Here is a 16,633-nt window from a genome sequence, read left to right on the forward strand (position 1 = left end):
ACTGCACTTGAAGCCAATCACATTTTTCTAACAGTGTTCATTTCAGTGATGGAGTGATCTTGGATTCTGCAGGTTTAAAACATTCTTGAGTTAAAATGTTACACAATAGAATGTCAGCGATAAGATCAAAACTGAGTGGAACAGGCGTCAGCAACCTGCAGAGCATTCACTCAAATCTCATTTGTCCAGGTGTTTAAAGCAGAGCATTATTTTTGTTTTTGTCCAGGTTTATATCTAGCTGTTGTAATTTATATATGTATATATATATATTTATATTTATATATAATCTTCTTTGAGATAAAACTTTTTCATACAAAAGAAAAGGTTAATCATTAAAAAAATTACCTCTCCATATGTTGTTTCAGATGTAAAATCTCTTAAATTTGATGTGCTAAGAACACATTCAGAAATTTTCAGTTCTTTTTAGAATGTTTCCTTAAAGAACAAAAGTCCAGAAATAGAGGCAATTCAGTTTTAAAGGAAATAAATCCAAATTTAAATAAAAAATGAAAAAGGGGAAACAAAACAAAGCATGTTTTTCCTTTGAGCCAGAGATGTAATAAGAAGCGACAGCACCATGGCCGGGGGTGACCCATGCCCACAATATTCTGTAACATCAGACAAGGCAAACGGAAGTCAGCCTGCCAAAGTGTTTGCTTCTCTTGCTCAAGGTACTGGAGCTTTTTGTTCTTTTTGGTTGTTGTTTCGTAAAGAGAACTTTAAATTTTGGACTAGTATACTAACAGTCACAAAAAGGTGCAAACAGGACATTTTCCAATTGTCTTCAATAGCCTGAAGCAAAAGTTGCCCAAGAAACCAGATTAACTTTAAAGACCGTTTAAAAAAAAAAACCAAAAAAACAAAACAAAAAAAACACCTGAAAATAGTACCAAAATACATTAACCACATGTGTACAGATTCTTAAAGCATATGCTCAGAGACCAAACCTACCACATATACACCTGTGCATTAATTCAAGTTCCTCTGGTTCTTTAAGAAAAGAAAGAAAGGAAATATTTTTAATAGGTTGTGTGCACTTTAAAGGACAGCAACAAGCCAGTGTTAGGAGGCTGTTAAATATACTAGATGGAAAAGAAGAACAAGAAAGTAAATCCTTGATAGTCATTTTGGTTTTCGTAATAGTAAGGCCGAGTTAAATTGTTTGGGTCTTTGTAATATTTCATGTAAATCAACAATACCTCGGCCCATCTGGTCACACGAAAAAGTCTGTTTTAATTGAACTGGATTCAAGACTAAATGATAAAGTTAGGAAAACCAAATCCATGGAGAAGGAACAAAAACATGTCCAGACCTTTGAAGGCTGAGGCAACAATGCATGCAGTTGCCTGCGGACTGAAACAGTCAGCTTTTCAGATTCAAAATGGATCCTCTTTACTGGGCTCAGTATGCTTAATATGTAGTAGGTTCATCTTTCAAGACTAAAACCTGGCCTGGAGTAACTTTTGCTAAAAGGCTGAAGCCTTCCCACCCACTCCCCCTAATTAATTCAATTCATTTAAAATTATCTTTATGATCCGTTTAATCTTTTTTTTTTTTCTTAATTTAAAGACTTGAGCTGCAGTTTCTAGTCCCTGAATAATGTGTTTTAGGTATTCGGTTTGATCCTGGGACTGGCCAGCAGCTGGAGAGTTAACACCAGCACACACTTCACCTTCATGTTACTCACATTCGAGAGCAAAGGCAGGAAAAATCTGCCCGTACAATCCATGTCCCGCTTAAAAACGCTGGACACCACATATCAGCCAGAGACAGAGGGGGACAAGAGCAGTTAAGGAGTGGGAACATAGACCTTCTGCATAGAAGTGCAGGGATCTACTAAATTATGAATGTCAGTAAAAACAAAATGGCAAGCATGAAAGAGTGAGCATTATGCCAGTTGAAGGAAATGCAGTAAGGCAGAGTGAGGTACAGGAGGCTGGAAGGCAGTATTTAACAGGCCAATATTTCATGGTCCTGACTGGCTTTGGATAGAACAGGGCACTGCTTTCATGGCTTAAGTTTAGTAAGCAAGAACTTGCCTAAGTGGGGAGGTGGCATAAGAAGAGAGATTAAAAGCAGTGCTTTGTTCCAAGGAATGTTTTATGGATATTTAAATGTCTCTCTTAACAAACCCTTTAAGCATCCAAAGCTCAACTCTGGCAAAGTATTCCAGTCATCCTGATCAGGCCCAAAAATATATGGAACAAGCCTTTAAAAACAGTAATATTCAGCACCTGTGTCTCACTATCCCCTCACTGCTCATACCCCCCACCAGACCCTGGCTGCATTGTGTATTTTTTGCAGTTTAATTACTCCTCTTTTTGCAGGGCCATCTTTGCCCCTCCAAGGCGACTGTCCTGACAGTCAGACAGGTCACCTTCATTGCTAGGCCCGTCAGCCCCAACTTCACTGTCTTTAGCTGTTAAGGCACGATTATGAGGGTGCGACTGTGGAGATTCTTCCTCTGTGACGGCAGGGGGCACTGTTGCCAATGTTGTATTCCCATTTAGCTGTTGAATTCCATCAGTGGAGCTTCGAACTTTGGAGCCATCTGTATTTTTTGGGGTTCCATTTGAGGGACCCGGAGAACCAAGCTGAAATCAGAAAGTGGGACACACTATCAAAATGAACGTAATGCAAAAGTAGCCTGCCCCTATAACATGACAAAGTGTTGATCTATGGAAAATATCCCTGCCTAACAACAAATGTCATATATAAAATATATAGAATATTTGTGAATTTAATTTTTATGTACAGTGATCAAAACGTTTTCAACCTGATCCATTAACAGAAAAACTAATAAATTCAAGTAATTTTTTTAACATAATCCAAAGGAACACAGATACACTTATTATACTATTCATAGAGCCTTCCCTCGTGATCACCTGTCCTGACGAAACAAGTGCAATCGTCAATACTTTTCCTTCCTGGTGAATCAAGCACGATTGTCAGAGTGGGTTGGGGATGTCGTCCAGGACCAGCTACGATCCACCTGCAATGCTGCTGCTGTGAATTGAGTGCAATCAGCACACCCATTATGCACAGACATTCCTCAAGTTTAGATGTTAATGAACAACGTAGCCAAATGACTTGACGACTAATTCCTGAATTGTCTGCAATCACAAATAATGTCATTCTTTGAGTCTTCATTATGACTTAAGAGACATTCTGCTAACATGACTTTCATACATCACACTTGACAGACATACTGCAGAAGATGGGTGGATGGTCCTGATAAAGATTAACTACGTATGAATTAACCCCTTATTCCCTTAAGAGTTTTTTGACATATTGCTCCTAAATTACATACTAGAAAGTAATTACAGTATATGATTAAAAACCTTTGTTTACATCAATATCAGCTAAACAAAAAAAAATGGCACTTTGTACAAACATACATTTTCAATGACCTTGCTGGCAGCCCTCGGTACAGGGCAAGAAACAGCCTTGGACAAGGCTCTATAGCTGCTCAACCAAATCACAAATATATCAAACCAGTGTTTCTCGGCCACTTTTGGGTCACAGGTGACTTATGCTTGGTTGCTAGCACATGCTTCAAAGTATAATCTGCTCCCACTATCCTCCCTCAAAACATCCCCACCCCCCAAGATATTACAGGGATTGACAGAACTATGTAAGGAAATTTTTTTTTTAAATCCCATATCTGACTGTCCTTGCTTCAACCCAGCGAGGCCACTCTTTGACTTTCTAATTGCATTTGTTTCTGCGGGGGCCTGTATATAGTAGAAAAGGCTCCACCCCCACCCGACCAAAAAAAAAAACGACTGACCAATTACAGACAATTAACCATCACTGGAATGCTGTGAACTTCGGCTATCCAATGGTTATGAGTAACTGTATGTGGCTCGACATTGGTGGGATCTTTGATAAAAGTACATTCACTCAGCTCTAATGTGCTGCTTACCTTGGCATATACATTTGCAAATCACATATGTTAGTAATGAAATAGAGCAGACAACATGGAAACTTACGATTTATTTGGAAGAAAACACTCTTGGGTATGTAAAAATAGCATTACTTTGATTAACTTGTGGGTTTTTGCAACATACACAAAATATGGTGTGTATATGTGGATAAGGTCTCTTTCTTCTCTAATGTTAGACATTGAATTATGCCAAAATGTTTAATTTTGCAGCTTTTGGCATCAGTGTTGACTTAGTTCTGAAACTAATAACATACACTACAAACAACACATGCTACAACTTTGTAGTTCACATATTTTATCATAATTGGCCACAAGATATAAAAAAAGAAAAATTACTGGTATGAAATGTCACTTTCAGTTTCAAGATCAAAACGTTTTGATCACTGCTCACATAAACCCTCAATACTCAAGTCAGAGTAGTTCCTAAACTGTATCAGCAAATGAGTTAGTTGACTAGCAAATGAGAATGCAGCTGTAACAGACAAATGGCAATTCAAAGGTATTCTAGTTTATCCTAGTGTAAGGTAGCTGGTTAAAGGTCTGTTCTTCTTGAATACTTGATTACAGCTTAGAGTGAATCTACAGCCTGCCATCAAATTGAAAAATGTAAAAAGCTACACCCTGGTACACTTACAGTCTGAATATTTCTCATAAACCTTAAAAATACTTAAAGATCTACAATGAAATAACATTTGTATTGTACATGTGTATTTAGTTTGCATGTAATTTGTCAAAATCTGGTTAATGATGGTTACTGTTAAAATAATTTCCCATGTCTTTCCCAAGACCAATTATATTGATATAATCTTGTTTCCTGAAATCAGGATGACAGCAAAATCCAATATTTGAATTGTAACTTAATAAATGACTATATCGGGGACCGATCCAGTGTGTGCTATATGCAGCTGTAGTCCATAGACAGAAACTTATAAATACAGAAAGAGTATTAAAGGTAAGAGAGAGGAAAAAAAGTTTATACTACCTGTGCTCTGACGGTGGGAACTTTTTTGCAGCCCCGTGATTTTCCAGTCATATCTTTTCCCCGTCTTTTTACAATACAAAAGAGAGAGAGAAAGGTTAAACATTGCAAAAATTGCATTTACAATACCTTATTTAGAAATATTTAAAGTTACAATTATTCAATCTAAGACAATGCATCCACATCATCAAATGAAGAGTTTGTAAGAGATAAAAATGTATGTATCACGCAAAAGATAAAAAACAAATTAATACAATCTCTGTAGACCTTTCTTTACAAACACTAGTTGTAGTTGACTTGTATTGAACCTGGCTCAAATGATTCTTCAGTAGAACCTGTCCTACATTCACTAAATAAGCCTGATTCCGTTGCAAATACACTGATGCATATTTTGTTCTTTAACAGATCTGCAAAATGGATATAAAAAAAAAAGAATCTTACCCAAGTTAACATCCAACTCAAGCATACTTGCTATAACCACAAAATCTGTCAAGATCTGTTTTGACATGCTTTTATCACAATGGTTCTCAAAGTGTGGAACAAAAGGGAAGGGTGACAGTGTGCTGTACAAAGGGACATGACTCCTAAGTATAGCAGTGGGATGTAACAGCGAACAGTGCATCAGTAGCACCTGGTCACTTTAATAATTTTATTCTGCCAATCTATAGAAGATGTTTCTTCAAATTCCACCATTTGCTTATTTTCACACCCATCATTAGTTGCATGCTTAGTACTTAATTTGGAAAAGTGACTCATTTAGAAATGACTCTGCATACCATGATCTAAAGTATTAAAATATTATTAACTCCAATACAGAAAAGGTAAAAAATAAACAAACAACCGGATCAGAAAACGCCCATGCAATTACAGTGAAACGTGCAACGATATGCTTTACAGTGTTAAGCCCAAACAAGTCACAGGACAGTATTTTATATTCTGCCATCTAGTGAATGAAATAACATCATGCCAAAAAAAAAAAAAAATCTATGCTTTCTGCCACTATATCATAACTCTAAGGTACCTCATCAATATTCATCAGTGGGACAAAGTCACCAACAAAAAACAATGGCAAATAAAGCCGTAAAGACAGTTTTAGCATGAACTTAAAATGAACGATTTATCAAATCAAGCATAAACAATGAACGTGTTTTGGTCATCAGACGCTGACATGGAAAGTGAAACTGATGCATGATATGACACTGTACGACCAAACCACAGTGATATGCCTGGTGAATTTAGTCCTGTGAAGCTTCACTGTGACAGTAGCTGTATGACAAAAAGGCAATCGGACTGCAAGGACAAGCAAGATGTTAGCTCCCAAAGCACTGCTCACAATGTTTTAACTGTCAATGTTCATGTCAAGGGAAATGTGGAAGTCATAAGTCTTGCGCTGTTGTAGCCTACAATAACAGAAGGAGCATGTCAGCCACTGACATTAATTTTACCCTCTTTTATGCAAGTAACAGGTAAAAATAAAGTGTGCAAAGAAACACGTTTTGTACTGTACCGACCACAACATCGGGCTGTATGTTGGTGGCTGTCTCAAAACATATCACATAAAGGACGTGTACTAAAAACCTGCATCAGTACAGCAGTGGACACTAGCTATACTATATTTTTATTGATGTTTTGATATTTACATGTTTCTGTTACACTTAACATTTTATGATGTAGAAACATTTTTTTCAAAAAATAATAACTTTTTGTTCTACTTTAATTAAGATAAAATTTCTTTATATAATTTGTTCAGGATGCTCCTGAACAGTACATTCTGTTTTTCTTCCTCACAAAAATATAATCCCATCTATGGCAAAGCTGACATATCAGTCAATAAATAGTGAAGGTTGAAAGAGGGGTCTAACAAGTATAACCTCTGTATGTACTAGCTTTACAAAAGAGACCGCTAAATTAGCTCAGCTAGGTAAACTGCACATTATTCACTATGTACAGCATACAGTATCTTAAGAAGCACTTTGCCTGAATCTAACCTTAAGACTTCCACTGCCCATGTAAGACAAGCAGATATTTTGTGCATTTTATCTACATTCATGCTTCCAAAATATTGTTGGTAACAAAAAATCTAAAGAAAACTGACACCCTTTGTGTAGAGTTAGTCTAAATGCCTTCTCCAAATGAACTGTATGTGTGTGCCATTAAATGAACAATCAGACTCACCCTTGCTTAAATCCTAAATAGCAACAGGCTTCCAGTATATCTACCACTAATAAAGCTTGTTCAGTGACTGGATACACAGACTACTATATCATAGAGGAGGCGACGGGTGTCTCTGGGTTACTTCTGTCATATCATGCTGTATGTTTAAGCCTGTGTTTTTTCTGATTACACTAAATTTATTGCACATCAGAACCATAACAGTAATAATGAGTTTAGCTGTTTTTTTCCTGTAGAACTGCCAACCAGCAATACATATATACAAAACAATGTCAGAATGTTCATGAAGACATCTGAAGTTTGTAATAGCCGTTTAATTGTCAGGCTTGCTGCACACTTCTCTTATTCAAATAACGTTCTCAGCCATTTCCCAGGTTTTTCTTGTTTGCATCATAATCATGTGCAAGCAAAGGACATTTTGCATATAGTAAGCCTATCACAATGCCTGGAGTGCCACAAGGTACTGTTTTTCTAAGGAGAACCATTGTAAAGGATTCACTCCTGGACTTATCCTGGGACTGAACACTGAAGCCTGCCTTTCACTCAAATGTTATTAGTGGAAATCTGTTTCCAGAGCTGTTATAACAAGAAATCATATACCAACTCCATTCACATCAACGTATTTAAAAAAAAAAAAAAATAATAAAATAAAATAAAATAAAATGTTTTGCCCTTGCTTGCTTGAAAAAACAAACAAACAAAAAAACACTCACATCTTGGAGTGGAGAACAATTTTCACACTGCAATTAACATTCTAGGCAGTATGAGGATGGGACAAGTAGAGAACTGCAACTTATATATTACAAGGGGTTGCAGGAGAAAAGATTTGAGACATTCTATTCTAGCACGTATGAATGTACATACATGCACAGCCAGTGCTCCATCCCCCAAGATGCCTCCAGTGTTCAAAAAACACAGATACAGGGTTTAGTTTCGGATGTAGGGAGGTTTAAATAAATAATAATAATTTTTTTTTAAGGATTTAAAGCCATAGAACGAAACAGTTACTAACGTAGCATATTCAATGTAGAATTAATTTGAATTAATGTTAAATACTGTTTTTAAAGCTGATGAATGCATATAGATTTTAAACATTCTTTTGTCTAGTAAAACTAACCATAAAGATTTATACCAATCACCATGAGGACTACAGCTCATACCAACAATGAATTTGTAACCCATCTATACCTAACCTATGAAAAGAACTTTAAGGACAACAGAATTCTAGTCCATCATATGTCACACTAACATTAGGTGGTAAGCTGTAGCCGTCAATTTAGAACAGAGCCTGTTTTAGCGCAAATGGGACTCTTTAAAGAAAAAGGACACAAACTTGACATACACATGTAATCATTTTTTTAAAATTCATTTTAAAACAAATGTGCATTTAATTAATTAGTCTTAGACAGAAAGTGATCAGATCATATAAGGAGTTATAGGTTTGCCAATACATAGATCCGAGCAAGGGCTACTGAGAGTGATCCTATGGTTAAGAAGTACAATTCCTTTTGTTTGATAGCTCTCCCCACACAGTCCCAGGTTTGGAATAAACTGATGTTGATATTTTATGAAAACAAGGAGCACAAGAAATGCCTTTATGTTTAGGAATTTTAGAAACTACTCAAATTAGGGATGCAGGAATATATACTTTTAATATGTTTCATAAAATGCTTCATACCCTTTGCCTCCTCCAACTGAAACAACTTGCATGTTGAATCCACCACGCCCTCTAATTGGTTTGTTCCCAGCCCACTGACCTACAACCATTCCAGCAATCTCTAGCTTCCCACCTTGAGGAGGAATAGCCTGAACCCCTGTGAAAGAAATAACAAAAAAAAAATTGAGCTAACATTTGTCCTTTTGTTTTGCATTCAGTAATGAAATAATCCTGAGAATATAAATGGTAGACACAGAATTTAATTAAAAGAGAAGCAGTGAACTTTGTCCAATGAGCCTCTGATGCCATGACCATTCGAAGAAAAAGAAAAAATATGGAATGGGTTTTGTTCTGTTTACATTTTTTTTTATATTTTAAGTTTCAGCCTAAATCACAGTTTTAACAACTTTATTCTATTATACTCAGTAAAATCTCAATTTGAAAGACAAGTACAGATAGTTTAAGATGTTGGGGTATTACATAAAAGTCCACTTATCCTAAAGTTTTTAGTAACATTAGTACTACATTTACAGACATTATGTGTTTCTGTAACAAACCCAAAAGTTAAGGGATCAGCCTTTATAACAAGAACACAGGACATTGTAGAAGACAGATGGAGAGAAAAAGGCTCTACAGATGCAAAATTAAGACACTACTCCTACATCAGGAAGTTCCTTCCTAACAGTGGTAGTTTGTAATGTGGGGCTCTGGGGCGCCACCCCCCCTTCCAAATATCTTAAAAACTCTACCTAAATTAATTAGGTAATGCAAAATAATCATTAATTTATTTATTTATTTTTTTAACACAACATGCCTGGTGTCAGCGCATGTCAACATCCAGTAAAAATTGCATCCGATTTGTTCTTGCTTAATTTTTTTGTGAATACCTAGATTTCCTGCGTGAAGGGTGTGGTATAGCGGGTCCGCGGCTTCCGAAAAAGAGTCTGTTTTTAAATCAGTATAGCCGCGCCGTTCTCCATGGGCGTGATGGCATGACCGCGGGGAGTTAATGAGGTGATCGGAGTGAGTCGCACCTGCACGTGTGGGTGCGGACATTCTTGTTTGCCTCATTGGCTTCCTGCGGCATGTAATTAAGGCGCTGCGCCCACGGAGGCACCTGTGGGTGTGTATATATAGACGGATGTATACGAGCGGAGAAGGAGATAAATCGGAGAGAGAAATCATGGGGGAGGAAAAGGAAGGAAAAAGGTTGATGGAGAAAGAAAAGCAGATGTGGTAACAGGTTCGGAAAAACAGCAGTCAGGTGGAGACGATCCGGCCACCTGGAAGGTGGAAACGCCATGAGCTGGGGCCTCACGAAGGAGCATTATGCTGATGCGCTCTGGGGGCTAGATCGCCCCACTGAATTTATGAGTGAGTGGGGTGAGCAGGAGGGGTGCCCTCCCGAAGGATCTGAGGAGCGACTGCGGGTGCGCGAAGGATCGAGGGAGGAGAGTTGACCTTGGCGGTCTGGCAGTGACATCCTGATAGGGGGCCAAGACGAAGGTTAACTGAAGGAGCTCGTGGTTGTTGGTTCTCCGTGGAGCAGAAGGTGCAATGGGAGGAGGGCTAGAGAGTAAGGAGAGACTGCGTTTTAATTACCGCATATATTAATCTTTTATTTTATGGATTTATTTATTGTTGGTTTTTATCCTCACTGGACCTTTGTTTTATGATTTATGGAATTTTGGACACTGCACTTTTTGATTGTTTTAATAAAAGCACATTTTCACTTTTGGAAATATCCCCTGGCTTCATGTGAGGTTTGTCCCCATTTGTCAGCTCAACTCGGTGACATTACTGATGGTGTTGGGTTCAGGGCTCCCATAAGGACGTTGGGAGCCTGAAGAGAACCCGCATTGTCACAAAGTGTGCTGGCGAAATGAGAGTGTAAGCAGATGACTTGAGGCTGCCCTTCAAATGGTTGCTTTCAGATTTTTCCAGGATGCAGTTCTCTGCGCCCTGGACACTCCCACATTTATTGGCAGTGTATTAGTATTTAAGTTTTTTTTTAATCTAATGTAATTGGACAATTGTCAACAGACTATTTCATGTTCACACCTGCCATTAATGTGGTGTAAGTAATGCCTTTTTTTGCTTTCCCTGTTTACAGCTTCAAAGCGTCAAAGAGTTGTGGACAATGATGGGGGTAACAAGACCTAAAACATCTTTCAAAAAATGCAAGCGGCACGAAAGTAGCCACAGTCATCCAGACCAGTATTTTTCAACCAGTGTGCTGCGGTACAGTGGTGTGCGCCATGGAAATAATAGTGTAGCGCACTTGGGTCTGAACATGAGAGAGTCAAGCTCTGCTGGTGGTAGATACCCGTCTGAGGAGAATACGACTACCTTGAGAAGTTGGCATAAAAGCAGCTCAGCAATCGCCATTTATAGAGCACTTCAGATGTGTCTACAGACTGCTAGAGTCCATCTGCCCTTAGAGTGTGGCTGCCAGCAAGAGAGAGGTGGGCAAAGCAGCTTTGAGATGCCACCAAAGTGCTCATTAAGTGTCAAGTCTGCGAACACTGATCTCAGAGCTTGTCTTTCACTGGCTTCTCCAGTAGTCCCATCCCTTCGGGCAACTGAGTACATGTATAAGATAGAATGTGTTTGTGGTGAGTAAAATAGTGATGTGCCTTTGGATGACTTTGGTTACAAAAAGTGTGCCACTATAGAAAAAAAGGTTGAAAAACACTGATCTAGACATTAGTATGTGGCTAAATTTTTAGCAGGCTTTGTGAAATGATTCAATTTGATCAGAAAGTAATCGTGAAATTTTCAAACCTGAAGGAAAGGAGGGCAAAATGTATGTTTAAGGAAACATCAGTATTCTGATCATAAATGCAGAATAAGATTTAGGTTGGACTTGTCCTATGGGTGTAGTGCAAGGCAGGTTGTCGGGACAAGTCATGTTTTAAGATGTGGTGGGTCTATGGATCTTACAATGTGAACTTGTGCCCAGGTGAGGTAAAGCCTGGCAAACCTGCATAGAACTGGGCTTACTGGCAGCAAGTGTAGAATAAAATTAGGGTGGGAATGACTCTGTAGGTGTGGTAAATAATAAACTGGGATGCAAGACTTGAGACAAATCTGAGGACTAGTGATTGTATAATGTGGATTTATGGAATACAGTGGAAATGCTCAAGGACTAGGCACTCTATTAGCAGAGGCAGGATAAGATTTGGACTGGACTTATGCTATGGATGTGGTATAGGACTGACGGAAGTCCATGCTATTGGAAGACTTTGGTGGTGGGTGTAGACATTATGGTGTGGGCTTTTACAGAATGGGGAACTGGGCAGGTTGGCAGATGACAGGGTAATTTAGAGACAGGTATAGTATAAAATGTGTGTGACAGGTGCATCTGTTCTTTTCCACATCGATAAGGCAAGTTATGGGACACATAACAGGACTGTGGATTTCACAGACTGACGTTTTGGAGCACGGGAAATAGGAAAGCTGGCATTTGACTGGGCAGCACAAGAAAGAGTATAATACATTTTAGCCTAAATTTGTCCTATGGGTCTGGTACTGGACAGGCCACGATGTGCATTGCCACTATGATGATGAAAACATGAGCATGTGGAATTACCAAATAAATGTAGATACATATGAAAGGCACTATATAATACAGATAGATGTGAAATGCACTATATAACAGATAAGTACTGCTTCAGTTTGAAGTTTGTTCCACACCGAAATTTTTTTTTTTTAACCAGCCGCCATTCTTTCCTAGTCTTGCAAAAACTCAAGCATATCTATCTCAACTATTTTTCCCATCCAATAAATTTCAATGGCAATCCATCAAAATATCTGCATAAAGCATGGAAATAGAACAGACTTTATCCATTTTAATTACAAGCAGATCTACACTTAAAAAAAATCTTACCTGGAAATGCACGACTGCGTTGGTGGTTAGGGGTTACATTACTTAGAGGTCGAGGATACAAAGGAACTGGGTAGAAAGGTGGCACCATTGTGGGCATAAAGGCTGGAGGTGGCAGTGGTGGTGGAGGTGGAGGTTGACGATTCAAGTTAAGCCCTTCCAATATTGCCTGCCTCATCTTCTCTACTTTGGCTGCTTGTTCAACCTGTGGACAGAGGAGAAAATGTTTATGCTCACAGCATTTAGCAGCATCTAAATTTTAACATCCATCCATCCATTATCCAACCCGCTATTTCCTAACTACAGGGTCACAGGGGTCTGTTGGAGCCAATCCCAGCCAACACAGGGCACAAGGCAGGAAACAAACCCACACACCAAGCACACACTAGGGACAATTCAGAATTACCAATACACCTAACCTGCATATCTTTGGACTGTGGGAGGAAACCCACGCAGACACGGGGAGAACATGCAAACTCCATGCAGGGAGGACCCAAATTTTAACATATGTAGGATATTAAATTATACACAACATTGAAATGTTAACTTTTTAAGAAATGTGCATCATATCAGATGGCGAGAAGTCAGGACACAGGTTTAATAAATTCTTAAAAAAAAAAAAAATAAAAAAAAAATTAAAAAAGTTTTCCAATTAACCATTTGGACTCTGTATATGTAAAGTAACGACATTTTCAAACTCACTTAATCTAGTTCTGGGTTGTTTAATATTCATACAGTGTCTCTGATATGTTGTCTTCACTTAACCTTCTTAGCATTAGACCCGAGTGTCACTCGGGCAACTGTATAGGTGAGTCTCACATAAAACCCAAGGATTACTCGGGCTGTAAAAGTGCTAACAGTGCTAGTGCCTAGTGTTACTCTGGAAACAATATACAGTGGATATAGAAAAGAATCACCCACTTCGAAATATTCCCATTTTTTTTTTTTGCTTTACAGCCTTAAATGAAAACACACAAACCAAAATTTTTCCAGCTTTACTTACTCAATGCAATCTATAATATCCAAGTGAAAGATATCATAGCTACAGTTCAGAAGAATTAGAAAAAAAATCAAAAACAAGAAATACTGAGATTAATAAAAGGATCACCCCCTCCTAAACTCAATCAGGTGTAAGTTACCACCATTTCCATTGCAGACCATGGTTACTGGCTTCCACCTGTGATCAGTTGTAATCAGTGTGATTAGTGAAACATGAAAACTGCTGTTCCTGGAGCATTCCCTTGCTTGGTAGTGCAACTGACAGCAAACAACTGACTATGGGTGGGAAGCCACTTTCAAAAAAAAGATCTCGGGGAAACAGTTGTGGACAGACATAAGGCAGGAGATGGATACAAAAAAATCTCAAAGGCTTTAACAATCCCAAGGAGCACAGTAAAGTCCATAATAAAGAAGTGGCAAGTGTTTGGTACTACTAGGACTCTCCCTGGATCCGGCCGTTCCTCCAAACTGGATGGAAGAGCAAGGAGGAAACTGGTAAGAGAGGCTACCATGAGGCCAATGGCTACTTTGAAGGAGGTACGGGATTTTACGGCAGACTGGTCATTGTGTGCATGTGACAACAATTTCACAAGCGCTCCATAATTGTGGCTTGTTTGGGAGGATCGCAAGGAAAAAGCCACTTCTCAAGAAAGGCCACATTAAGGTTCATTTGAGCTTTGCCAGAATGCACCTTGAAGATTCTGATGCCAAGTGGAAAAAGGTCTTATGGTCAGATGAGGCCAATTTCGAACTATCTGGCCTCGATGGCAAACGGTACACCTGGCGGAAATTCAATGCAGCTCACTATCCACAACACACCATACCTATAGTAAAGCATGGCGGTGGCAGCATCCTGTTGTGGGGGTGTTTCTCTGCCGAAGGGCCTGCGGCTCTTGTTAGGGTAGAAGGAAAAATGGATGGGGCAAAATACCGACAAATTCTTGAGGAAAACCTGCTACCCTCTGCCACAGAATTGAAGATAGCCAGAATGTTCACCTTTCAACACAACAATGACCCGAAGCACACAGCAAAATTGACCACACAGTGGCTGACGGAACAAAAAGTGAATGTCCTTGTGTGGCCCAGTCAGAGCCCAGACCTAAATCCCATTGAAAATCTGTGGAGAGATTTGAAGATGATAGTCCACCAAAGCTCACCATCCAATGTGACCGAACTTGAACAGTTCTGTAAAGAAGAGTGAATAAATATTGCTCAATCTAGATGCGCAAAGCTGATAGAGAAGTATCCCAACACACTCAAGGCTGTCATTAAAGCAAAAGGTGGTTCAATATTGACATTGGGGGTTGATCCTTTATTATTAATTTTTCTGACCTGTAGCTGTGATATCTTTCACATGGATGTTATGGGTTGTGTTGAGTAAGTAAAGCGGGGAAGAAATATTTTCTGTGTGTGATTTCATTTAAGGCTGCAAAGCAAAAAAAAAAAAAAAGGGAATATTTTGAAGGGGGTGATTCTTTTCTATACCCACTGTAGGTGTATCTTGTGAAAGTGACAGGCCTGAGTATTACCCAGGCAATGGTGCAGACATATCTTGTCCTAGACTCATAATGGTGCCTCAAAGAAACATTTTTTAGCAGCCCAGTTATTGCATGCTCTTGACAGCGATACGAGCAGTGATGACGAAGTGAATCTGTCCTCAGGAAGTAAAATTGAAACAGACAGTATTGAAACGGACAGTAAAATTGAATGTGATCCTGATGAATCCGAAAGTGACGCTAGTGCCACATGTTCAGTGTGCTGTTCAAAAGCTGATCAGTCTGGAAAGAAAATCCACAAGGAATTACACTACTATTGTTCCGACTGTGAAGCTGGATTTATGTCTTTCACCGTGCTTCAAGATACACCACACAAGCGACATATTGACAGTATATACGGTATTAGAATTATTTTTATTATTTGTATTATTATACTTTCTACTCTTCTGACTTGGTACCTTTAGTGTTGTGTATGTTTAATAGTAGAAAGATGAGACTTAATAATGTCATTTTTCAAGCAAAAAAATGTAACGCCAAGCTTAAAGGAATACTCTGCCCAAAGTATATTTTTAATACAGTACTTTCATTTTTGCTAAAATATTTAACACATGCCTCCAGAAAATAACTTGCACATCATAAACAAGAAACACATTCTTATAATACTGCACTTCTAAACTGAAAATCTGTCTCTTCTTCTCATTCACCAAGAGTCCTGTCTTCAGTTCAGAAATGCCATATTAATGGAATGCGTTCCTCATTTACAATGTGTGCCACTTTTCCATAGTATGCATTTAACAATATTTTAGCAAAAATGTGTATTTTGCATGTTTTAAGCATATGACTAGATAACTAATGCATGGATTATGTGGCACAAGTAACGAAAGATTTTTTTTCTATGGATGTTTTTCACATTATTTTCTGTTGTACAGCATTGGTCACGGTTGGGTCCTATTATAACGTAGATGTTATTCCTCCCACTTCCCCGCATGAAAACATCTTTTCAGCTATCACTATAAACTACATGCATTGACCCCTTACACCTTGAGGGCATGTCTCTGCAATCTCCACTTTCTGGGAGGATACCCCCAAAATAAAGCCCTATTATTCAAAAAATAAAGGCAGGACAGTCAAGTTTTCACTAAAACCTGACAGATACTTCACAAATGTTATCCATCCATCCATCCATTTTCCAACCCGCTGAATCCGAACACAGGGTCACGGGGGTCTGCTGGAGCCAATCCCAGCCAACACAGGGCACAAGGCAGGAACCAATCCCGGGCAGGGTGCCAACCCACCGCAGGACACACAAACACACCCACACACCAAGCACACACTAGGGCCAATTTAGAATCGCCAATCCACCTGACATTATACGGAGAAAAAAAAAATTAGGTGCTCAGTTAAATTTTTTTTCAAAGTTTTGTGACAAAATTCATTTCCATATACCAATTATGACATTAAGACAGCACAGTGACACCACACACACACAAAGTTGTGC

The 16,633-nt window shown here is 38.6% G+C and overlaps 1 protein-coding gene across 1 annotated transcript in view; it reads right to left on the reverse strand.

Annotated features, from left to right (window-relative positions):
* Window positions 1-269: 269 nt before the first annotated feature.
* Window positions 270-16,633, reverse strand: part of fam120c (family with sequence similarity 120C) — an 81,847-nt gene continuing 65,483 nt past the window's right edge. Inside the window, exons 13-16 of the mRNA XM_028813350.2 lie at window positions 12,644-12,845; window positions 8,776-8,911; window positions 4,929-4,992; window positions 270-2,594 (exon numbers count right to left, since the gene is read on the reverse strand). Of these exons, the coding sequence (XP_028669183.1) occupies window positions 2,310-2,594; window positions 4,929-4,992; window positions 8,776-8,911; window positions 12,644-12,845 (687 nt within the window). The 3' untranslated portion in view covers window positions 270-2,309. The remainder of the gene's footprint in view (window positions 2,595-4,928; window positions 4,993-8,775; window positions 8,912-12,643; window positions 12,846-16,633) is intronic.

Source organism: Erpetoichthys calabaricus, chromosome 11 (genome assembly GCF_900747795.2).
Source record: "Erpetoichthys calabaricus chromosome 11, fErpCal1.3, whole genome shotgun sequence".
NCBI lineage: Eukaryota > Metazoa > Chordata > Cladistia > Polypteriformes > Polypteridae > Erpetoichthys > Erpetoichthys calabaricus.